Raw genomic sequence first — 26434 nt, 5'->3', positions numbered from 1 at the left:
CAAATACAGAGCCTAGATACCTTTAAAAGTAGCCTCCAAAACATGCCTAAGACATAATCATGGCCCTTTAAAAGATGAAATTGAGCCCTTTATGATCATGGGCTTTATTGGGAAATTCCTTCTCAGAAGTATAAAAATCTGACCTGACATGAAAGACTGCAAATAGCATCATTCCTTCACATTGCATTTCAGAGGAGCTACAATAGCTATATGAAGCTCAAAGTTAATTATTTTTATCTGTGGTTTCTTTTACTAAAAACATATGGGCAACTAGTTGACTCTATAGGTGTTTCTCCATGTTCATCTTCAACAGAGACTTACTCTGTGTGGGAAAATGGAATTTTCAGTGTATTTCACTGGCACCTTTCCAGCAGCCTGTGTTATAAGAAAACCTGAGGGTGTTTTACTTCTATTCCAATGGTAAGAAAGCTGACTCAAGGTTTCAGTTGACCAAAATTTGCACAACCAAGATAACAAATATTGCTCCTAAGTTTAAAAGTATAACCAAAAAATCTTAAATATGGTAGTATATTTTAAATTGTGGAATAATGTGCCTCTTTCTTGAATTAATATATATATGTCAAAATCCATATACATATACTATTTGGTGGATGACTGCAAATGAGTACTGAGCACTGGTAGCTGTTTTTATTCTTTAGGAGACTTAAGCATCCTTTTTATTTTTGGATCCCAGATGTAAGCATGAACACAAATTGGGTTAGGAGACCCCAATTTACACCAGTTAAATGCTGAGAATTGATTTAAGCTAAGTGTTATGTAATGTGGTCTTTTATAACTAGAAATGCTAACTATGCCTCTGGAGGACTCAGATGGAATCTAAGCATCTCTCAAATCTTGTTGGCAAGTAAAGCGATTAAATGGACCATGGGGAGCACAGAGTGGGAGCACTACAGTGAGAAGCTATATGGGCTGATGATGGGATGAAACAGTGATTTCACCTCCACAGCACCAGTTCTCATCTCCTCTTGCAAATCCATGTGTTCTTGCTCAATGGCCAGTCTTTCTGTGGCCCTCGGCAGTGTGGCTGGCTCAGCAGCAGTTACTATTAATTCAGGTAGGGACATTTTCTCAGCCTCCTTTCTTAGCTAATATTCCACAACAAAACCAAGACAGACACATTTATGTGGATGAAGACAGAAATGAAAATTAACCATAATTCTTGAGATATGGCTCATGGGAAAGCTTGTTGCGTATGAGACTTCTAGGAGGCAGACGTGCCACTATTAGATTTGATAAGCATTTGAATCTTATCTTAAAACTTGTATTGGAAAAAAAAATCAAGTGAAGGTATTGTGATAGAAACGTACACCGAGGGCAACAGAAGCAGCACAGAAGCAGTGCCAACAGAACTGAACACTTCAGCGGCCAGTTCCTGGTGCAGAATAAACCTGGGTAAGTGGCACATTTGGAGGAGCTATAGTTATGGGAGGTAATTCACGGGGTTTGCATAGCTGTGAACAGTCACAGCGCCCTTTTCATAGCTTATGTGTAACAGTTCTGGCTGCATATATCTTTTTCTAGATTGCTCAAGACTGCGTCTTATGCAGCTTTGGTGAAGGCTGCTAAAACAGGCTCTATAATTTTCTCAGTTTCTTGACTCTGGTATTTAAAGGAAGAAGAAAGGTAAAGTTTCACATGAAGAAAATCACAGGTAATTGAAATAAATCCTTTGATTGTGGCATAAAGCATCGAACTCATGACTCCCCAGTAAACTCACACACACACACCACACAACCACACACCACACACACACACACACACACACACACACACACACCGCTATAAGACTTATCACTGCCTATATGCAACATTTTTTTTCATTCATTGAGTCTCTTAAAATCAGCCCACATGCAATTCCAGTCATTAATGTGTGGAGGATTTCTACATGTTAATAATAAAAAGTTGAAAACAACGATAAGAACACACTAATAGAAATATGCTGCAATGTTAAGTACAATGAATAATTTTACCTTTTAGTTCCAGATTGGTTTAATTGTCTAAAACCAAACCTGATTAATAGTGTCTCCTACACAAGAAGATTGACGTTTGGATTAATGTGTTATAATGGGGGGTTTCACATGAGATTTGGTATTAATGGATTATTGTGGCTCCACACTGGAATAACACAGTCACCTTTCCATGGGTAACTTGCATGTGTTCTTGTCTAGTGACCATGGCTTCTCTAGATCTCAGAACTGTCTCTTGCTCTTTGGCTTTAGCAGTAGCAACTGCTATCGTTGATAAGGCAGTTTTTTCAGCTTCCTTTCTCATCTGATCATTACGGTAAAAGCAAAGTTTAAGTTGTATGGGCTTCAGACACACAAGGTATGACCTCCCCCCCCCCCCCCACTCCATTCCCTTGCTTGTGGGATGCAAAAGTAAAAATCACCCATGGTTAAATAACTCTTAGCAGTGCCAGCATAGTATGCCTGAGAATCACAGAACATAGCAATGTTAGCTGCAAAATCATCTCCAGATGCTTTCCCACATTGCCTTTTAAAATTAAACTAAAGTGCTAATGCTCATGCAAAAATTGAGGATGAACAAAATGAATTACAAGGATTATGGGTGGGTGAATACCAAGCATGAAGGAGAAATTAATGGTACTCAGTCACATGTTTACTACGTTTAGTTATGAACTTAAAAAGGGAAACATCAATAATTCACACTATGTAACAGTTAACGGTTTACTAGAGATTAGCTTACAGATGAACTTTCCACATCTCAAATATTTGCATTCACCTTTTCCTGAGTTATTTGCACTTGATCTCTTTTGGTAGTGATGGCTTCTCTACTTCTTGATACTAAATCTTGCTCTTTAATCTTGGGTGTGGCAACTATGACTTTGGGTACCACTGTTTTCCTAGTTTCCTTCATCATCTGGTTATATGAGTTCAGGAGAAAGGTAAGAAAATGTCAATAAGTTTCTTGGGCCTCTAGTAAGGAAACAAATTAACTGGAGAAAGAGGCAGAATTTTCCTTATTATGCATAGATACTTCATTAAACATCACTGGATTGTCTTCATCAGCCATAGTGTTTTACTAGCAAAAATACCAAAATGGTACAACTGACAGGAAAAATGGGATTAGGAAAAAAAGAAAAAAAAAAAAAAAAAAAAAAAAACCTGAGACACGTTCCTCCTCTCTGTCACATGTTCATATTATACTGTATGCAGAGTTCTAGTAGACACTTAAAAGGTACATGATTTTTGTCTTGCATATTGGAGTCTATCTACATCCATAGGAAGATATTAAAGTGAATCGTAATCTATTAGTAGCAATCGAAAGAGAAGCTGAGAGTTAGAAATGAGAGTGACAGTGAAAGCCAGATGGGTGGTGATGGAGCTGTGAGAGTTTGAGAAGAAGTGATGATTAAGAGCCGTGATGAAAATGTGGATGGCTTGCGAGTGACTTTCACGCGGGCAGGATGTCATCACCTGTTCATGAGTGAGGTGCATTTGATCTTGTTGTATGGCAGTTTCTTCTTGAACTCCCACGGCTGTCTCTAGTGCTGTGGATTTGGTGGTGGCGACCACCACCATGGATGCAGCAACTTTCTCAGTTTCCTGTCTTATCTGATTTTGTAGAGTAAAATGAACATTTGAGTGTCAAAAGGAACAAAAATATGGTAAGCTGACCGGGTTACGTCCAGAATACTGAAGGCTTAGTGATGAGGTAGAAAACACCACCCCCATTTCAGAAGTCTAAACGTGTGCTTATAGCCTGCCATTGTTTTCCTAAGGAATCAACTGTGCTGTCAAGCTTTTGCTAAGTAAACTGTGCCAGGTCTGAAAAGAGGACATCTTCGGGCTAGGGCTGATGACAACAAATGGCTGAAAACCAAGGCTGGCTGAACTCATCAGTCTGCAGGGCTACAATGACTTAGGGGTTCCTATGTTTCGCATCTCACCTAGCCTTACTCCTGGGCCACTGGATGTGTCAAGGAAACATGGGCGGCCGCCTCTCCTTAGCCTTTTTTTTTTTTTTTTTTTACCAGTACAATGTTCTCAAGGGGACTTTAAAGGAAGCAACTCTGAGAGCAGGCAAGAACTCTGAGGAAAGGACTGGTCAAAGAAAAGCTCCTGCTCCTCAAAGTTTGGTGACAAAGGGAAGAAAAGTAGACTTCAGTGACGCCAAAGCTATCTTCCCATACCCGGAATGTTTACTCTGGTGTTTATCACCCAGGAACTGTGGGCACTGTCTTCTCTTATGTGGCTGCTGCCTATTTAGAGTGATTGGGGCTAAGGTGTGTGCACCTGTTTTCACCAGGTGCAAGCAGGCACGTGCCTCACAGCTGCATGAAGGCTGAGTGCCCCATTCTGAGTGACCAAGAGCTCCAGTTACATGTGCCAAAGTGTAGATAGTGGGGAGGATTGAGGTGTACGGTGTGTTTATGCATGATCTAGAAAGTTCAGGGCTATACCCCCAAACTGTTCCAGTAGAGTTTAAACCAAACTGCTCATGTGGGCACAAAACAGTGCACAGAAAAGAGTTTCAACCCTAGGCACAGGCAAACAGTAGAAGGAAGGAGATGAAAAAGAGATTCTGGTCTCAAGTTCTGGGTACGAGGCACATGCAGCTGACTGGAAAGAAGCCATTTATAAAAATCACAAAGCCAGACTTACTGTTTCTTGAGTTATTTGCTTTTGCTCTTGTTTTGTAGTAATCTCTCCAGTAATTCTAGTTTCTTGTTCTTTGGCTTTAGTTGCGGAGATCACTACTTTTGGTACAAATGATTTTTCAGTTTCTTTTCTTATCTGCAATCAATGATTTAAAACAGGACCTTATTGTCACCCAGTCTCCAATGGGGCTACCGCGGTATTAAATACAACAAAGTGGGAATTTGAAAGAGTGAAGTTCCCTTTCTAGAGCCATCATTAATTAACTCCTCATATCTTAATTAATAAGAACACAACTGTTCTCTTTCTGAACCATATATTAGTCTCTTTGAAGGAAATGGCATGTTGAATTCAGGACTGCTTGTTTTATGGGCAGTTGCAATCAGCCTTAACAAGATTTGTGCCTTCTATAGATGGTTACATGGTAATTTAATTACGTGCTATTTTGCCAGCTGAAAGTAATCTTACAGCTCAGGCTATTTCTATGGAACTCCCAACAAGTAACTTTGCCTGGCTCCTTTTTAATGTAAGGATCTAAGCACAATTTACAGTCACCCTTTCTACTCTACTTTGTCTAACTTTTTTTTTCTAAATATGATAATGGTTTTGAATATCAAAGCTTGTCTAAAATTGAGACACAGTGGGAGGGCAGTTTTGGCATCTGCCTTAGGCAAAGCGTTGCTCAAATCCTGAGGACAATCTCTTTCCATTTGATGTCTCAGGAGTGAGTCCCGTCATCCTGAAACCTCCAATGCCTGAAACTCAGAACCATGGTAGAAAGGGACTTGAAAAATGTATCCTCGGGCTGGAGAGATGGCTCAGAGGTTAAGAGCACCAACTGCTCTTCCGAAGGTCCTGAGTTCAATTCTCAGCAACCACATGGTGGCTTACAACCACCTGTAATGAGATCTGATGCCTTCTTGTGGTGGGCAGGCACATGTGTGGGCAGAATACTGTATAAATAATAAGTCTTTTTAAAAAATGTATCCTCTCAAACGAGTCTGTGGATAATTGGCTCCACTGGCCAGCACCCCGATCAACCTGTCCCCAGATATTTCACTCTCTGACCATTTATTTGACCCACTAGATGATTCTGTTGAACACCCCGCAGGAACCCCGTGTGCTAACGTCCAAGGGGTTAGGAAGCAGCACCAAGCTTTAAAGCAACATATTCAGTTTCCCTATTTGTTCCCCCGAGTTCCTGCCATAGCATCTATTTCATCTTTTCGGTTCCTACCCACGGCAATGGTTGACCTATAATCAATAGTTGACCTATAATCAATAGTTGACCTATAATCAGTGCAGGTGATTACAAAGCAAAGTTAGATGCGATAGATCCTCATTATATTTCCAGGATGACTATTCGGTGACTCTAAGGGACATTGGTATCAAGTGCTCAGCAATGGGCGTGCATGACACCCGGATGCTGTTTGTGGCCCTGGCACATGGGTGCCCTGTAAAATCAAAAGCCATCCTCACCTGCTCATGAGTTATGTGCGTCTGCTTTGTTGCCATCACTTCTCTGGTTCTCGATTTTAGTTCCTGTTCCTTGGCTTTGTCGGCAGCAACTACGACCTTGGTTACTGCGGTCCTCTCCGCCTCTTTCCTCACCTGATTTTCATAAAAGGAAGGAAGCATTTCGGTGCATATCACTCAGAAGCTTACGATAACGCAACAGAACTAAGGTGTAACCGTTAACCCACAGGGCGGGGAGGAGAGCTAGAGAGCTTTTAGATTTTTAACAGGGTCTACTCAAATATTAGGTAGGATGTGACCTGTATTTATATTCCTTCCCAGCTGTGAATCAAATGTCACATTTGTTTTGAGGAAAGTAAAAGACAAGGTCCTTTCGGGGAAGCTTAGAGAAATCTAACGCCTGCCTGGAAATAGTTTCCGACCCTAGCTATGGTGGGAATTGCACTCTTTGACCCGCCTTTGGTTCCCACCTGCCAGCCTCAGGCAGTCCCTGGATGCCTTGAAAACAGTAGTTAACTTTTGCTTGCCTCGCATAGCCCAGGTATTCCTTCTGACCCGGTCTGCTCCTGTGATATTTACAGCTTAAACACATTTGATATTTCTAGCCACCTTTTCCTCACAAAGCTCTAAAAGCCTGGGCCACGCTGGGCGGCCAGCTGCCCTCAGCATTACTTGGTTCAGCAGGGGATTTGAATGTCCAATTACCAAAAGCAGAGGGAGCCAGGTGCGTTCCAGCGCCCCCTGGTGGCGCTGTGCGTACCTGTTCTTGAGCAGGTTGTATGTGCACGGCAGTCGTGGTTGTCCTCTGAGCAGTTTGCTCTACAGCACTGATAACTGGTTCTCTCACTCTGGCCATATCAACAGCAGCAACGACAGTCGCAACAGCTGCACTCTTGTCAGTCTCTTGTTTCACCTGTATTATCAATCAGCAAGTACAATGCTTTTAAAACACCTGGCGGAAAACTTATGCAACAAAATACCCACTATTTGCCAGAAAGACAAGTTTTGCATCATTAAAATTCATATTTTATGCAAGCCTCATGGGTTAGTCCTTGACCCAAAGATGCCTTGGTAAAGAATGACAGGTAAACTCTGTCTTCCATATTGATTATAGTTTTAGGCTCCTATGCACTTCCTCTCCAACCTATACAGACCACCCCATGCCTGAAATCAGGTCAGAGGAAGCCAACAGTGAAATGCCGAGAGTTAAGAGTTGTGACTGTACCTCCTTAGCCCCAGTCGCAACGGCTCCTGCTGTGAAGGAAGAGCTGGCTGCAGCCCCCGCTGTTCCACTGATGGTCACTTGCTCCTGGACACCGTACCTCCCTTCCCACCTCTCTTCTCTTCTGATCTGGGTAGAGCTCGTCACTGTTGTCTCTCTCATCTCAGCCTCAGCCGAGGAGGCCACGTAGCCCTCTTGCTTCCAAGGGGGAGGCACCTCGGGGCCTGTGGCCACAGTGGTTGTCTGAGTCTTGCGGACGAGCAGTGGGGACTTGACAGATCTGATGGGGGAAGTGGAGATCCTCCCTGCCGGAGACACAGACCTGGAAACCGAATGTCAGAGGTTAGGGCATCAGGGCAAGGCACTTCACAGGGCTTCATGGGGTTTAGATGGCCATGCTTAAGGCTGGGTGTTAGGATGTGAGTTTCCACAGCCTATCTGGAGGATACGGGAATGCACCGGAAGGTAATTTGATTTAAATCTCAACAAGCCCCATGCTTATCTGCTTTAACCCTGGAAGGACATGAGAGTTAATTCTAAGTAAGCTAAAGGTCTATGTGTTCCATCTCGCCTCCTGGCGTTGGGGGTGGGGCGGGAGGAGGAAGGGGCAACCAGACAGTAAAAGGAGTGTCCTTAAAATTCTGTCATAGAAAGGACCGTGTGTTCCCAGCTCCAGGAAGGGATGGGAGAAAATTTATAGGGTGTTATATGGTTTGGGTAACTGAATGAATGTTTGTGCCTCTCTCTACTAAACAACCCACATTTCCCCTTCTCTGTGCTTTCCCCTCACAGTCCCAACCATGTCAGTATCTTATGAATTTCCTGCTTAGTTTTGCACAATGGTTTTGGGAACTGGCTGTGCTATGCAGCGTGGGACTGCTGTTCTAGCCAAAAGTGTTTGTGGGCAACTTCTTTTAATTCCTCTGAGTTTATTACTATCCTCACTTTCATCTCATTACAGTAAGAGCGTCCTTTCCATGATGTTGAAATTATCGTGTGAATTAGCTACTTCAAAGCACTTTTATTAAATTGATAAAGCATTTTCTTCCAAAATAGTTTTCACTGCTGCTTTTTTTGTGTACATATCCAAAGTGCAAATAGCATGTATCAAAGGGTGTAGGCATTAAATCCTAACAGCAGTGGCACAAAAAGCCAGGTTGTTGTTAATAGCAGGCATTCTAGGTACAGATCAACTATTTGAACATAATTTTTTTCAAAATAATTTTCAATTAATTTTTTTTCTATTTTGCCTCTTGGTGGCAGTATTGCTTTACAAATTACTCACACAGGGACATGTTTATAAATGTATTCTGGCACCTGCATAGGATATTGAGTTTACATCAATCATAAATAAAACAATTCTCTCAATTAAGCTGAAGGTCCAGTAATATTTTCTTTAAAATAGAGAATAACTTTGCTGAATATTACATCAATGGGTTTCACAAAGAAACACTTAATCATTTTCTTGTAAAAGGCTGTCTGCGTGAGAAGAAAAAAATACAATTTATGTTTTAGGATAGAAATTGTAACCAAGCTGAAAGGAGGGAGGCCTAACAAATATACATCTACTGTGAAAAGAAATCGCCTTCGAAGTATAGCAAAGACTGGACTAGACCGGCATGGGGGCCTCGCCAGCTGAGGGGAGGCAAAGACACAGGAGCTTCCTCCTTTAGAATTTGCTTTGTTCTTGCTGTTCCTAGCAAAGTGGCTTTAATTCAAAAAGAGTTTGAGACAGGATTAGCATGACGTGAGTGATTAGCAGCAGGCTTCAGGTAAGCCCAGAACTGTGAAAATCAATGTAATTGGAGCCATTACCGGAAAGTGCTCATTTCTGCACTTACAATAATATAAAAAAAATAATAATCACTAGGTCACAGCTAGCTACAATGCACCTCGCCCAGTGAAATATGCTCGCTTTATCTATGACAAAATCAGAATTAAGCCACGGGACATTTTAGGAAGGCGTCTATCAGGCATAACCATTATTTTCTTCACAAGATGGCATTTATATTTTGTAATTATTTTAAAGTAAAATTTGCAGATGAAGTAGCTGCATCCCTACTAATAAACTCTCGGGAGGCCAAGGTGCCTACTGTGCTCCCTGGGGGGTCAGGAGATGTGTGTGCTTTTAAGTGACACCCAGGCTTGAATTTAAAATAGAGTAAGGCTGTTATCTCTCAGAGATTACATTTGGTCTGTGTTATGAGTGATTTCGTGGCATGCAAACAAATACACAGCCTGAGATTAAACACATTTAAAAATTATATATATATATATATATATATATATATATATATATATATATATATATTTTTTTTTTTTTTTTAACCAGAGCTTTTGTTAATTTTCATATTAGTTCTGGCCAAATATCTTCAACTATTTTTAAGTAACCAAAGTAAAAATTAGAAGATAGTTGGCATGTTATGTCATTTGAATGTTCACATTATTCTCCACATTTTTTAATTTGTTCTGTCTGGTTCTTTTTCCTTTAGAAATTAGTTGCTGGAACTGGTAGTTTGCATTCTCTCTCTCTTTCTAAGATTTATTTATTTATTATGTAGACAGTGCTCTGCCTGCATGTACACCTGCAGGCCACAAGAGGGCACCAGATCTCATTACAGATGGCTGTGAGGCAGTCTGTGGTTGCTGGGAATTGAACTCAAGACCTCTGGAAGAGCAGCCGGTGCTCTTAACCTCTGATCCATCTCGCCAGTCCCACTCTCCCTATCTCTTGTTCTTTGTCATATGCCCTTCCAGAACTTCCTGTGCTTAGATGGTTTACAATGTCTTGTTCAGTACAACCCTGTAGAGGCTGCTGACTTTCCGTTCTGGCATCATTCAAGATGTCATTAGTTGGAATTCTTTATGAATTGGGAGCAACAATGAAGCATCTTCGGAAAGGAGCATGTTATCTTTTCTCACATAATTGTACCATTTAGTCTAACAATGATGTTGCTTTTTGCCATGGGGATATTTTTAATTTTTATTGTGGATCTGCAAATCTATTTTTAAAAGCTCTTCTCCCATAAACATTTCTTCCATTCTTTCGAGTTTTAGCACATGCTTATTTATTTATGTGTGTGCATGACTGTGTGTGTGTTTGTATGTATGTGGTTATGTGCATGTGCATCTATGCGAGGGGTGGGTATGAGCATGCCATAGTGCCATAGGTTAGAGGACAGCTTCTTGGAGTCAGTTCTTTCTGTCCACCAGTGCAGTCCCAAGGATTGACCTCGGGTGGCCATGGTTGACGGTGACTGCCTTTGCCCTCCCAACCGTCTTGCTGACCTTCCTTGAAATGTTTAACTTAACACTTTAATCAAGATGCCATTTTCTTTGTAGATCATATGAGGCCGAATCCTGGGTTTGCCTTCTTCCCAACAGACAGCTAATTAGGGCTAGTCTAATTTGTGAAATAAAATATCCTTCCCCTTGATTAAAAAACAGATTCCCTGTATGCTTAAACCTCTGGCTGTGCCCTCTTGTCTGTGTCCACGATGGGCTGTTCTAGTCACTCCTCCTTGGGTATCAAATGTGGGTCCTCACACACGCCAGGCAAGCACTCTTCCACTAGGCTATCCCTTAGGCCCGTCATATGATTTTGATCACAGTGACTTTACAGTGAATTTGGATTTGTCTTTTTAGGTCAACGATCTCATTATTGTCTTAGCAGAAGGACTTGATCTGTATGGTTTTTTTCCTTTTACTTCATTTGAATTGATTGAAATACAATTTTTTGTGTGTGAGCCCAAATTTTGTGAAGTCTTTAGCTCATCATATTAAAAGCCTCATTATAGACTAACTCCCCAAATTTCCACGGCTGTGGGTAATTTGTATTTGATTGTATAATTTCTGAGCACTGCTGATACAGGCTCACCTCGTAAAATACCCATATTTTAGCTAAGAGTAGAAATCCGCTTTACTTTTTAGATAAGGTAACAGAAACATATGGAAAAATTTAGAAGGTCTTGCTCATTTTTGAGAGCATGAGTGTTGGATAATGACTTTTTATTTCCAAGGGACCCTTCAACTCATGAGCTCACAGATTCCTTCCAAACTCTGCGAACCACTCTGGCTGTGATTCTATTTTATGGAGGACAGACCTAGACCTCAGAAAAGCCTCCTACATTCCTTAGCTCTAGTTTCTTACCAAGAACACTGGGGATCACATTTCTTCCGGGTTGTGAATGTTTAGTGAGATAACGGATGAGAAGCTAACACAGAGGTGCTGAGCCATACATACATTGTGAGTCTTATTATAACTCGTGCCTCAAATCAAACTGTCCCCAAGCAGTCTGGGTGACTGACTTTGGGGAAATTTAACTCTAAATTCTGCATAATTCTTGTCTCCCCATGTTATGTTTTGGCTCCAAACGTGTGTATTTGTTGAATGGAATTCAAATGGACTGCCAATAAGAATTCCTTTTATAAGTTTACCCATGGAAGGTGAGGACTGTGAAGATCACATTCAGGGATTTCTCTCTCTCTCTCTCTCTCTCTCTCTCTCTCTCTCTCTCTCTCTCTCTCATGCCACATTTCTGCTTAACACTTAATTTCAACAATGTCTAAGGAGCACAGTCTTCCTTGTGAAGGCTTACCTGACCGGAGATGGGGTCGGTGCCCGCACGTGTCTGACTGGGGAGGGGGAGTGTCTTATTGGTGAAGGGGACTGCTGTCGGGCCAGCTGTGTTTTGGCAGCAATGGAAGGTGGTGTTGGAGATCGTGACTTTGGCTTAGGAGGAATCCTGGGAGGTGTTTTATGTGGCAGCTGTCCAGTGGCCCCATCTATGGCCATCTCAACTGTTGCGATTGATCTGGCATCAAAGTGGGCTTCAATTTTCTGAAAAACATGAAAAGAGATGCCACAGTGAGAGAGAAGAGCCAGGGAGGCAAAAATCTTTTAGGCTGGGAACTATTTTATAGGAAAATTAACCTTTTCAATCCGGGTTTGCTTTGTTTCTGAAATCTGAGCAGTCGAAATGATTGTCTTTGTCTTTTTAGCAGGTACTACTTCTTCACCTGTAGAAACGAAAACATGAGTGTTTTAGGAGAGAAAAATCATGATTTTTTTTTTCAAAAGAGAATCCATTAGTTGTGACTAGAAAGTCAACAGTAAGGAAACTGCAGCAACATGTGGCTTGTGTGTGAATATACATTAGACTTAGAAAGAGAAAATGTTTGTTAGAAAGGAGTTCTCTTGGACTGCTTCTGTAGCTATTCCATGGGTTGCCAACAACATGCAGATGTACCCATTCAACTGATACATGTTCTGCTTACCATAGGGTAAACTATCGTGAGTGTCAACATTGAACTGTTGCCTAAAATGCTAGAGACCTTCTGCTGGGGGTAGAAAAGACAGCTTTGATCTTAGCTCCTGCTCGTCCCCCAGGGCTGCCATCTCGGGGAGTCAGGATGCACACGCTCCCACCTGAGCCTCTCTTCTCCATCTTAGCCTCCACCACATACCTTGAACCAGCAATTCTGCAGTGGAAGTAGCCCTTCCAACGCTGTTGGTGGCATTTACGGAATAGGTCCCGGAGTCTTCAGGGTATGCTTCTGCAATCAGTAAGCTGTAGAGTTCGCCTTCTTGAGAAATTTGGAAATCAAGGGAGCTCTGGATCTCAGCTCCATCCCGGTAGAACTTCACCACAGGTGTAGGGATTCCAGTCACTCTCACTTGGAGTCGCACTTGGCTTCCTTGTCTCACAGTCATGCTCTGCAGCCGCTGAGCGAAGTTAGGTGGTGCTGTCTCCGCTGCCGGGGACAGAGAAGAAGGTCAGGCCCGGGAGGCAGGTGCGCCCAACAAGGTTATTTTTAAGCAATCACAGCCTGAAGTCTCAAAGATTGACTCAGCCATCTAGCCTGCATGTATGTCTATGTGAGAATGTTGGATCCCCCACAACCGGGGCTACAGACAGTTGTGAGCTGCAGGGTCCTCTGGAAGAGCAGCCAATCTGTCTGTCTGTCTGTCTGTCTATCTATCTATCTATCTATCTATCTATCTATCTATCTGAGTAAGCTTCTTAACTGCCCAGCTATTTCTCTAGCCCATAGGTTCATTTTGTTTATTTTTACCAAAATGTCTAGATGTCGCTATATTATTCTAGACCTTTCTAGCACTTCCAATCTCTGGAGCCTGCCTTTTGCTAACATGCTAAGGTAGTTTTGCAAACTACGTCAACTGCTCAGAAGTGGATTCCAGCGATTGGCAAAACATCAGAGTGAACCGGTGCGTTTCTGAGTTACTATACTTCTTCCAGCTCAGAATTTTCTGAGTGCCCATCCCCAAGCAACCTGGTCGGCTGTCTGTTTAGGTCATTTATGACCAAGGAATTATCAGAAACAAACGTGGCATGATAGAGTCCAAACAAGGCCCGGCTATGCAATTAGTAGAGTAACTCTTGTTCTTTATATTTGTTTACCACACTAAGTACTAAAGTACTGAGGTGATTGGAAATGACTATGGGAGAGTGGTTTCATGTGTTGGAATAACAAGCATTTGGACTTAGTAGGTTTACTATGCAGTATTTTCAATGCCCAGCTCATGGACCACTTACATCAGAATAATGGCAATGCTCATTAAAGGAGCAATTCGCAGTGACTCCTGGGATATTCCCTATTTCTTAATAACTTTATGCTAAGGCTCTACTCTCTACCTGCTGAGCAACACGATTCTTAGTGTTTCCTAAAGATACTTTGACTTTGCGATGTGTACAGAGACCCTGTTTCTCGGGTGCTCTATGCTTTGTCCACAAAGAGGATTGAATTGCACAACCCACAAAATCATATACACGTGTCTGATGGATCCTTCCTGGGCTTGGGAGCTGCTTCCCTTGTGCATAGAGCTCTATCTGGACTCCTGTCCTGTGCAGGAGATAGATGCCCTCTGGCCTGGCTTAGGAGAGGCGGTCCCCAGCAACCTACCTGTCACGAGAAGCTCGGCAGTACTAGTCGCTTGTCCAGATCCATTGGTGGCTCTTAGGGAGTATCGTCCACTGTTGGCTTTAGTTACGGCGGGGATCATCAATCTAGCGCGGCCATCGCTAAATGAGATCTGCACGCCGGGCAGAGTGGAAGTTGAAATCACCTGGCCATCCCGAAACCAGCTCACCTCAGGAACTGGGAAACCTGGAAGGCAAGCAGAGTCATTTTCATGTTGGAGTGGGCACTGTCCAGTCCTCTGTTCTCTCTCATCATTGCAAGACCTTGCACTAGCCTGTCAGGGCCACAGTGGGACCCCATTCAGTGACAGTGACAGCATGACAGTCACACGATAGAAATGTAAAATTGCAGGCCAATGTTTATATAGAGTCCAGCCCCTTCATTTATGGACTTGGGGTTTGCACTGAAGCTTTGTCATTTCTCCAAGGTCTCCATACTATCAGTGGTACAGAGAGGGGTAGAGCTCTCATCTTCTACCCTCTAGTCTGACTCTATCTGACTTAATTTAGTAGACGTTATTAACATAATAAGAGGGGTTCCTAAGCATAGAGATCTGCAGAAACTTTCAAGGAGAAAGTGACGGTTGTTGGTTTCGAAAACATGAGGTCTAGAGGCAGCAAAGCCATGTCGTGGGATGGCATGCTTGCTTCTCTCCTCTACTGTTTCAGGGATACAGCCAAGGACGCCTCTGCCAATGTCACTGCCACAAAAGTGCCCTCACACGGACAAGCTGTTCCTCATGTTAACTCCAGAGCCAAACCCAGGTTTCCAGAATGGGGTGTAAAGGTAGGGGTGGTGAGAGGAAATCCGGATTCTCTTCGCTCACTGTTAAGAACTATATAAGCGGCTTCGTGTTTTATTAAAGTCCAGTGTGTTCTGAGTTCGGAAGGCTGTTTTAGAGAGGGCTGATTTTGCGTCTGACATAAATGCTTGTAAGCGCTCTCCTCGAGGCAGGAGGTGGTGACAATAGACTGTTTGCCGTGTTGTCCTTGCAGGAGCCAACCTCCCATTATCGGAGAGTGAAGAGTTTATCAGATTAATTTGTGGGTGTCAAATGTCATCTGTGACATATGTCTAAGAACTTAAAGGCACATAAATAGAAGGAATGTGAAAGTCTGAAGGTGCCGGGGCTCACTACCGCTACACAAAGGAGCAAATTCCCACAGACACCAAGTGTGTTCTGCTCAGTTTAGAAGTTATGGAGGATCTGAAGAAAAATGAGCATTTGGGAGTCAGAGTTTACCATGCAAGAGGAAAACTGAATTGATTTCCACCAATAGCAAATGAGTGATGCTATGATATTTTCCCAAAGTGTTAGCCAGTATGTAAGACTCATACAGAATATAGAAAAGGGAAATAAAAAGCAAACTTTAGTTTATATTTTTATTATAAGCCAAGCATTTAAAAAAAAAAGCAACGGAGGAAACATGTTCGCCACAGGCCTACACTGAATTGTGAACTAATCCTGGCCATCGGTTAATCCATATAATCTTTCATGACCAGTTATGGCACTATAGAAGGGGGCAGGTTGATCAAATCATTTTGAAATTATTTACAGTCTAGTTTATAGACAACCCTCAACCTGTTATGAATCATCCAAGGTCTAGAATCATACCGAAACCAAGTAATGAAGAGAAAGAGGCAGAAAAGAAATGGGTGACATTCCCTTTAAATAAAATTCTAGAGAAAACGTTTGTAACCTTTGACTACAAAGATGGAAAGGAAGGGAGTCAGCATTATGCCTTGCCACTTGTTACTAAAGCGAGCTCTTTAATTCACTAGAATAATTTAATTAATTAATTAATATGATGAAAACCCCAATAAAATGAGTATCATCAGTAGTCACTGTCTTTTTTGTTTTTTGTTTTTGTTTTCCTATATAAAACAACTAAAATTCAGATGCACAAGCTACCTATGGAGAAGCCCTGTCTCTGATCCCCACAGTACTAGGCTCTTGTCTGTTAGGCTGGCTCTGTCCCTGAACCCAAATATAGAATGACCAAATTTGTTCCTATTTAGTTGCTGGGTTCTGACAGCAAATTTTAATCTAATGCTAATTATTTTTGCTTTGTGGAATTATAAATATGAATAAAACATTTTCAAGTCATTATATTGTCAGCATCCTGTGAATGGTGTGCCCTTAAAATGACCTCTCCATAGTGTTAAGGACAATTTTACATAGTAGAAGCGGGGTTTAAACTTGGTTTCAAGGCCTACAAAAAGAAACGTTATGTACTACTGGAGGAGGCAGGTGGAACGGGAAAAGAAAACATACGAATGGGCTTACCACTAATGTGAGCCTCAAAGGTTGCGGTACTACCCTCCAGTACCACAACGCTTTGTAAGGGCTGCGTAAACGTCGGTGCTTGAGTGGTCATCTTCTTAGGCACCCTGAAAAGGAAAAGAAAAACCGTGAGGTTGTTGATGCTCAGGGTCCCTCAGCAGCTGCATGGTGGAGACAGACAAGAATTTCTTCAAATGGATTAGTCCAGCAGGCATTTTGTGGCCTTGGAGCAACAGAAAGACTTCTCTCTTGGGGGCTTATACAGTTGACCTTTGAGCTAATTTACCGGAAATTGGGGGCCGGGCTGGGGGTGAGTATGGTAGAGGAAGGGAAGATTGGCTAAGCGAGCAAGGAGTGCCCCTAGTGGTCAAAGCAGGAACATTCAATCGTACCAACAACGAAAATCAGGTTGGGAGAGAGTAGAAGGGAAAATCAAGCTGCAACATCAAAGGGGTGGTGAAGGGATTTCAGAGACAAAATGTGGCAAATGAGCCTTTGCATCAACACAGTGTGTAAGAGACAATGACATAAACAGTAGCTCCTTTCCCACCAGCTCTCACCCACTGTGCCAGTGTTTTATAAGGTGACCTTGCTTCAGGTCTCATTAGTTAAAATCACCACCTAATGATAAATCTGTACTTTGTAAGACTTTCACTAATTTGAAAAGTGTTGGCAAGTGTTTTCATATCCACAAGCTTCCTCTCCCCTTCTCTCACCCCCCCCTGCTCCCCCACCCCCACAACAGCGTAAGAGCCTAGCATTTCTGTACATTGTATACAATGACACAATTAATGTTGCTGAAGTAATGTTGAGGAAAAAAATATTTAATAGGCCAAAATTTATTATAGCTCTGGAAGAAAAATGCTGAGTTGGGTTTTTTAACATGGATGGAACAGTGTGCAAACTGAATAACGAACAAGGGCTGGTGGGAAATGCTCATCAGAATAAAAACCCCTGGGCTTGTCTCGTGAGGTATTCAACAGAAAAATTAGTGTAACATCGGCGGTTGAGTCCTTTTGTAAGTGGAAGAAAGCATTTCGTCTACCATTTCCAGAGATTATGTGAGAAAATGTTTATGCAGAAATACCTAATTATTCACCTTGACCCGGCCACTGTCCTGATATTAAAAGGTGATTTCTGAATTGTCAGTGGCCTTGTTATTACTTTTCACAAAATTTGTTGTTCACTGCAACGTCACCATGCAATATTCTCCTTGGTCCTGTTGCTCTGCTTTACTGTAACTAAAAAATTTTGAGATAAAACTCATACCCCATAAAAATGCAGGTATCAATGGAAAGTTTTCAGGAATGCTTTCTCATGAGCTCTTGTTTCTGGCCAGTGCATCTTCTAAAAATAGATATCTTCTTAGGTAAACCGTGCATAATTATGTATTTATCTAAGAGTGGACATTTACAATTTGTAATCTAATCCCAGGAAGATAGGAAAACAAAGTGTGTTTAGAAATTAAAAGTCTTTTGTTTCTTACCCTTTTTTAGTATTAATATTTATCTCAACTATATAATTGTGGGTTGAATTAAAATGCATGGTAAGGTTTGGAATCTTCTAGAAAATAATTCTATAGTTTCATTGAAATCTTATAAAAATGTTGGGATTAAGTGGCCTAAATAGGTTTGATATTCTTATTGTCTGGGACGATGAAATTTGTTTCTTTGAGCACTTGCTCTTCAGAGGCCTAGGGCTGAAGGTATGCATCTGAAATGTCATGCTCCCAAAATAACCCCCACAGCTTGACTGACAGCAGACAAGTGTTCTGCCGACGTCCTGCAACAGATACCTCAGCAGTCGATTCCCTTAAAAAGTCATCGGGTGTAGCTGATGCCACATGGGTTTTCTCAGAGCTATTCTTGGTCGGCCTTGCTTTATCACCGAGTCACATAACTTTGTACATTCTCAACAGGCAAGTTTGCTAAGGAAGCAACCGTTCCTGCCCCCCATTTCAGACCCTCCCCCTTCTAGGATATCAAGGACATTTTTTAAAAATCTGAATGGTTGACTATGCTGGCAGGTTAAGTACTTCATTTTTCTTTTCATTTTTTTTTTCTAACAGAAAACTTATATTTCAAAACCAAACTTAAAACACACATTCACACAGTAGGTGAGCATGAGAAAACCTTCAACGACAGGCTTTCCTCACCCAGACCATCAAGTAGAAACCAATAAAAAATCGCTCTAGGATTCAAACAAGCTGGTTCTCACTTACTCACCTGATTTCTCAAGAGTGCCCGAAAAGGGTGGGACTAAGCCCAAGATTGCTTCTGAAACGACGTCCTATGTAGAGTTGGTTTTTCCAACCATCTCCGACATGAATCGGTGAGCCTCTAACCCTCCAAACAAAACCACACAGTCAGGACTGTGTGGTTTTGTTTTCCTATGCAATCCCTACACCCGAGGCGAGGTGGGAATGCACGACTGCTGCCGAGCCAGGGGCTGGCTGGCCCTTATAACCCCCAGATCTGCTGACAGCCCAACATCCTCAGGGCCCAGCTCCTGATTGGCTCTGTTAGGGAGGCATGATGGGAGAGGGCCTGTTCGGGTGTATCACATACCACCTGTCCCTCTGATTGGCAGTGCTAAATTTAGCCTTTCAGAAGAGGCTTTGCCGAGGAAATAGAGTTGTATTTTAAAAATGACCCCACTGAGGTTTGGGGAGAAGAGGATTTATTGCAAATGTGAAAAAAAAAAAAAAAAATCTACCCACGGGGTTCTGAAGCCAGAATGGACAACAGGTAGGACTTGTGGATAATCATATGGCTGAAACAACCCCAAACTTGAGCCCCGTGGCCCTGTGAGTCAGGCTCCATTTCTGTTCCCTGCCCTCTCAACCCAACCAAATGGACCTGTCAATCACGACAGCTGATGAAGGAATTTACATCACACATAGGTTTCATCTTCCCAGAAGCCTCAGTTGCTATAAACTTAGCATTTGAAGAGAGTGAGTTTGTACCGTCTGTCCTCTAGAAGAGCGACACCAGTGTCAACGAGTCCAGTGTGTCACAGCCCTGCAGCAAATACCACCCAAAGGCAAAGTCTGTATAAGGTTTCGATTTAGTCTGCACTCTTGTTAGAGTTCACTTTTGCCTGCCAGTAATACTCACCCATACCCATGCACTGCCTTTTCTGAATGGTAAAGTCTGAGTTTAAACCATCCATAGGGTTCTTTTACTGGGCAGAAGATTAGTATGAGGCTGGGCTCTGATCTTGCAGCTTGCTGTCACTAATGGAAAGTGGCTAGGGAGTGACATACTTGCTATTTTGGGAGTGAGTTTCATTTCAAGCAAAACATAGTTCAAATACAAAAGATCACATCAAAAGGCCTTTGTTGTGGCTCAACCCAGGGATTTGTAAAATTATGCTTAGAGTGGAGAAAATTGACTTGTTGATAAAGAAAGGACACTTATCAGTAAAACAGAGTAAAAATTTACATTTTAAGTTGTTTCCTTATGTTTGTAATAAAAATGTTCCCCGTTGCGGGATAAATTGGCCTTGCAGTAGACTTTGAACTTTTGGAGCCTTTTCTGTCTCCTGGTTACTTGTATGGTGATAGGGTCATTAGCATTTAATGGCCTCAGTTTCCCAGCAACTGGTTCAGTACAGCTTCGACAGCAAGCTGACAGCACCTCGTCCTTATTTAAGCAACTGTCTCCAGTACCTAAATGCTGCTATCTGAACTGGTGTCGCCAGGCCCCAACCCCCAACCAGACTGTGTCTGCTTTAGCTCAGTTTCATCCTTTCCTCCCCAAATGGCCACTTTCATGTTGTGTACTTTGGAAACTGACTCCCAACCAGAGACTCTTGTAACAGGAAACGTGTCAGTCATAATGGAAAGTAAGGAAACTTTTTCTTTGGGGTGCTTAATAATGTGCTATTTATTTACAATTCATTTGTGCATAGATTTGTTTTTCTGTGTGTGTGTGTGTGTGTGCGTGCATGTATGTGTGTGTGTATGTACACAACATGCATCTGTATTTACAAACTGTTTCTAATGTGGAGTTATGTGAGTGTCATACCATGTTTATTGAGGGGAAAGTCAAGAGCCTTGGAGCTTGTGTTCCGTTGAGTCCAACACAATCCACGGAGCAGATAAGCCGTGAAAGCAGAAAGCCGTATACTGCAAATGCAACTCATGTGTCTCTCCCTCTGAGCTGCCCTGTAAGTTCACTGTCTTTGTACTTTCTAGACATTTCAGTATCGTGGAGATACTTGTCTTTTTTTGGTGTTTGTGTTTATAGGACACTCTGAGTTAAGAGGGAAAGATGGAGAATAGGGAAGGGACGATTAACAGCGGATACTCACACACTGCTACAGCAAGAGGCGAGGTGACTGATTCGTAACCAGTATCGGGCCATGTACAACACCTCAGTAAGCATTAGCTTTTACATTAGGTATGGCATAGTTGGAATGTATAGCCTACTGGAAACAAGCGACTTCTCAGAGTGAGGGGTTTGCTGATGCAGTAAGATCTCCATTTAGTACCCTGCCTGGGGTGTCACACAGATAATCCCCAACAGCTGCTAATTCAAATTTAATGCCCACTTAGTTCTGGAACGTGCGGCATGCATCTCCCTTTGAGCATCATATTCAATGTAATTTAATAAATATTTATTAAGACACATGCTCGGTGCTGGACATTGCTGAAATTATTACAGTTCACATTCTGGTCCTCTTTACTGGCCACAAATATCAACCGGGTGGTGACTTTCCACCCAGCCTTGTGCTGGAGGACCGGGACACACTCGGAGAAGACAGCCTCTTGCTAAGTTCCTGTAGAAGACCGTTGTCATAGGCAACTGACGGGTTGTTACTGTTCCATGACTGAGGTGGAGGTTAGAGTTTCTGCCAAACTCCACCTGTTGCTCAGACTACACCTTCACTGCACAGAACCACTAAAGTTACGACTTCCTGAGAGTCATTTGCGAAGCAGGTCCAGTTTTAATGCTTCATACAAGACAAGTCCTGACAGAAACAGGCAAAATTAATGCTTCTTATACTTTGTCAAAATATATCTGTGGCTACTGGTGCCAGGATTACAGTAATTTGTGAAATACTGTCCCCCGGAGGTCCGTACTTTAGTAAGCCCAACAGTGTATCTCCCTAAGCATCTGCACAGTCCTTTCCGCTCTTACACTGCTCCAACATGCAAGCATGGGCTCAGAGATATTTTCCACAAGGAAGTAAAACATAGCAAGTTCAGGAAATGCACAGGGAAGAGTGTGCTGAGCCCAGCAACTTGTATTCCTGTGTGCATCCCTGAAGTGACAAAGTCAGGCAAACTACATCGGGGAGGGAGGGAGGCAGGAAACTGTTGCCTAAAATGTAAGTGAAGACTGTCCCTCCAACAGCAACAGGAAAGGAATCAGTTTCTGTCACTCTTCACCCCGTGTTGTTCGTCGTCATATCTAATGTCATATCAAAGATAAAAAATATTAATTTACACATAGGTGATACTTTTACCAAAGTAAGAAGTCAGAAAGTTAAATTCTTCAATTTTTCAACAGCACCACCGGCAGGGCTATAGGGAGGGAGAGAGACCTGCTCTGGGTGGGCTATAGGCAACTTGCTTGGTCTTTGACTCTTTGATTCGCCTGCTTGGGGCTGTGGATTATAGTATCCATTTCAAAGAACTGTCAGGAAGATTAAATGACAGAATGGTTGTGACAGTGCCAGGACGGTGGGAACCTGACACACGATGGGCCGTTGAGTTAGTTGGTTGCTGTTGAGTACGACATAGGACAAATACTTCCCAGCACCGATTTGAGCAGTGTCTGATTAAATATGGAAGAGAGTGTGTTTTAATAAATCTCTGAGAACTCAACAGTGACCTCATCAGAACAGCCAAACAGCGTGTCCTTCCGCAAAGCGACCTCAGGAGGTGACATGACATTTAAATGAGGATTAAATCAAAGCCCAGGCAATACCGGAATCTTACAGAAGAAATAAATGAGGTTTCTGGAGACCTGAAACCGGAAACCATAACCCAGGTCACACAAGCCACCAGTGGACACTCACTGGAGCCAACATTGCCATCCAATAGCAAGCAAGCCTCCCTCACGGTGACAGGAGGCGGCTGGGTTCATTTTATAGGGACAACTGTATATACTGCAGCCGGGATTAAGGGTTCAGGGCCAAAAAAAGAGAAAAAAAATGTCTTTCGCTTTGGTCTGACATAAAGAAACCTGCAAGGGTGAAAATAATGGGTCTATCAAATATCCACAAACACAGACGTGTGAACCAGTCCACTGCATTTTAACATGTTTCTTTAACTCAGGAGAGGATCTAGCAAAGCCAAGAAGATATAAAAACGACCCGGATAGCAACTGTCTCCGAAAACAAAAGGAAGCAGCTTAGGAACATATTTAAAGTCTGTTTAAGGCTCATGTGATGGTCTGTGTCCCTGTTTCCAAGACGGTCAGGGTGTTTTGACCTCTGCATTTCAGTCCCTCATTCCCAAATGCCTGTGTGAGTTCCCCTTTCCTCCACCTCTGTGCTTTATCATCGTTACAGAGTTTTTAAGGGCGCCCTGGCTGAGCAGGAATCCCCTGGATTCCACTGCACCCACCCCAGCGAACTCCGCGCTCACTGGTGTCTGATAAGACTCCCTAGGCGGGAAGTGGTGGAGGAAGTCAGCTTAGGGCAATGATTCCTCTGGTTCCCTCCTGCCTGGCTTTTAATGCTTTGTAAATGGATTCTTGGAGTACGTCATACATACATCTTGTTTTGACCCCACTTCCTCCCGCTCCCTCAGCTCTTGCAAGATCCTTAGCCGCAACCCTGGACGTATGGCCGTGCTCTTGCGAGGGTCCTCTTTCCCACTGTCTTTGGTTCCAGAAACTGCGTTGTTCCTAGCTAGGCCTCTGGAGCTTGTGGTCCTCAGAGCTCCTCACCGGCCTGTCGTCTCTGGAAACCCTGCTCCCGCGCCCGTGTCTTTGGCGAGGCTTTGCAGCACACGCCTTTCCGCCCCATCTGACCCGATCCGCCCACTCTCTTAATGTGAACTAAGAGGAACAGTTGCCTCCATTGCTGAGTGATTGTTCTAGCTTCTGGAAGATTCTTTACATTACTGTTGGTGGTATGCCGTTTTTGTTTTATTTGAGATATCATTTGCACATCCCTTTCCTCCCTCGGTGTCCCTCCCCCCGCCCCATGCGTCATTCATTCCCTTCAAGCTCATGGCCTCTTCATCTTTAATTATTGTTGTTGTTGTTGTTGTTGGTGGTGGTGGTGTGTGTCTGTGTGTGTGTGTGTGTGTGTACATACAACCTGCTTGGTCTGTAAAGTGTTACTTGCATGTTTATAATTTCAAGGCTGGTCATTTCATAGCATGCATTTTTAACATTAATGTTTTTTTCCTGTTTCAAGAGAATCCCAGCGTCTTCCCCGTGCCGAAAGCTGGAGATGTAAAGATGCTGCTGAGCTCCTTCGCCTAGATGTTAGCTAAGAAAGTGAGAGCTGTGTAACATGCAGCCAGATCAGGAGAGTCAAATGGCGGGGAGCAACCACTAACTGCTCAGGATGGCAGAGACCTGGGAGAGTCCCACAGACTGAAAGAACCGGAGCTCCCAGCGGAGAGCCACGTTAGAGCGTTTGCATCTCACTCAACAACAGAACTGGGGACTTTTTTTTTTTTTTAAATCAAAATCATATAAAATATAAGAGAAATGAAAATAGAAAGGTAAAAACCATACCGAGAAACAACCTAAGATTATTGTTTGTTCTTCTAGTTTGCTTTCTGATGCTGTGATAAACCACGGACAAAAAAGCAACTTGGGGGAAGATAGGATTTGTTTGACTTACAGATTACTACAACTCCACCATGTGAGAAAGCCGGACAGGAGCTCACAGCAGGAACTGAAGCAGAGACCTCAGAGGAACGATGCTTACCGCCTTGCTCCTCATGGCTTGCTCAGCTTGCTCTCAAATACAACCCAGGACCACCTGCCCAGGAAGGGCTGGGCCTCCCACGTTAATTACTAATCAAAGCAACGCTCCCCGCTGACTTGCTTACAGGCCAGTTTCTCAAATGCGGTTCCTTCTTTTTAGGTAACTCTAGTTTGTGTGGCTTTGGCAAAACCTAACAGACAGCATCCATTCAAGGTCACTATTTTCTGCTAGAGTTGATCTGATATGTTGGCAAGCAGTTGAAGAAGTTGGCAAAAGAAAAACAAAACAAAACAAAAAATAAAAACGACACCTTAATTTTCAACAGAGGACAATATACAAGCTTCCTGCGGAGGCATACTTTAATATATATTATTTAATATATTACTACTTTATAGAGAGGGAATTTGAAGTGGTCAGTGTGCCTATGTCAGATTTAGTGACTTAATCGATAATATTGATATTATTGTTAGTTTCTTAATGTAATTCAAGAGCACAGACCCCAAAGCAACTTCCTAAACATGACCAAATGACAAATTAATGCCATGTTTAAGAAGCTAGGAGTTGAAGTGGGGCTTCCTCTTGATCCATAGCAAAACTCTATTATGTCCAAACGGTTGTTAGGAAACAGCACTGTCTTAGGGCTTCGTCTGTAGGGATTAAAGCTGATAGCTAAGTTAGTCCTTTGACTGATGCCCTGCTGTTCTGTACAGTTAGTTGAGATGTGATCAACGTGACCTGCAAACAGTTTACAAAAGTCCATGTTCCAGTTATTATTACTAACGCCTCCAAATTTTCCTCATGGGCCTTGACAAGCAACGTTCATTTACAAATTTGTGGATTTGAAAGTAAGCTCTCTTCCAGTTTGATGGTTATACTCTTGCTTTGTAGAAATATTTGTGTCTACACTGATGTGTGGTCCTCAGAGACACAGAATGAACTTGCCTTTTTTTCTCTGTCACCTCTTTCTCTCTTCTGTGGCACCTGGAGATGGTCCCATGAAGGTTGACTCCACACTTGACAATTGGAGTCCGCTGTCACACAGAACTGAAGGCACCAGCTATGCATGGCTTCGGCAGGTCTGAGGCAAGGATCTTTGAAGAAGAAGCCAGGCTCTGTCCTTGGTGTGAGAAACAAAATGACTCCTTTGTGCCTATTTCTCTAAGGCTTGTTTGTCTGAGACAGGCTCTCGCCATATAGCTTAGGCTGGTCTCGAACTTGAAGTCCTCTTGTTCTGTTTCCCAAGTGCTGGGATTATAGGTCTGCACCAACATGACCAGTTTCTAAGACTCTTACGTGAAAGACTTTAAGGGTGGCGTTTGGCAGCGTGAGCAGGGATTACCATGAGATAGAGAAACCGAGGGGATTAGCCAGTTTAAGTGTTTGATCTTTAAGGGTCTTGGGTCAGATATCTGAATATCAACCAAATAAATCCATAGTGTACAAACAAGTCTCCAGACTTTCTCATGGACCTTGACAACCAGAAATGTCCATTTACAAAGTGATTTGTGGTTTTGAAAGTTAACTTGGTTCTAGTCTGATGATTGTCCTCTTGCGTTATTGGTGTTAGCATGGTCCTCAGAGACACAGGATGAGCTTGCCTTTTCTCTTTTATGAAAGAGGCAAGCACCTGAAGAAGGCCCCATGAGGGGAGCAAGCACAGTCTAGAGATGGATTCAAGACACTCTGAGGAGTAATCTTGTGATGACTAAGTTGGGCTAGCACAGCCGGGTATTTTGGGGTACATGTGCTGGGGATCAAAATCAGGGCCTTGCAACACACTAAGCTAAGCTTCAACCTATTCTTTCTTTCTTTTTAACTTTTGAGATGGAATCTTACAAAGTTCCTCAAGCAGGTCTTGAACTAATAACCCTCCTGCCTCAGCTTCCCATGTAACTGGGATCACAGGCCCGTGCAACTGATAAGTATCCAGAAGAAGGAAATATCTCAAACAATGTGGACTAGGCCTATAAA

The 26434-nt window shown here is 42.7% G+C and overlaps 1 protein-coding gene across 1 annotated transcript in view; it reads right to left on the bottom strand.

Annotated features, from left to right (window-relative positions):
* The window catches only part of Ttn (titin), a 275595-nt gene extending 256584 nt beyond the window's left edge, over positions 1-19011 (bottom strand). Inside the window, 13 exon segments of the mRNA XM_051166126.1 lie at positions 2155-2292; positions 2764-2901; positions 3459-3596; positions 4647-4778; positions 6120-6251; positions 6877-7029; positions 7342-7660; positions 11937-12178; positions 12272-12357; positions 12805-13092; positions 14263-14466; positions 16568-16671; positions 18790-19011. Coding sequence (XP_051022083.1) covers positions 2155-2292; positions 2764-2901; positions 3459-3596; positions 4647-4778; positions 6120-6251; positions 6877-7029; positions 7342-7660; positions 11937-12178; positions 12272-12357; positions 12805-13092; positions 14263-14466; positions 16568-16658 — 2061 coding nt within the window. The 5' untranslated portion in view covers positions 16659-16671; positions 18790-19011.
* Positions 19012-26434: the final 7423 nt, after the last annotated feature.

Source organism: Acomys russatus, chromosome 24, assembly GCF_903995435.1.
Source record: "Acomys russatus chromosome 24, mAcoRus1.1, whole genome shotgun sequence".
NCBI lineage: Eukaryota > Metazoa > Chordata > Mammalia > Rodentia > Muridae > Acomys > Acomys russatus.
This window is presented reverse-complemented; position numbering and strand designations above follow the sequence as displayed.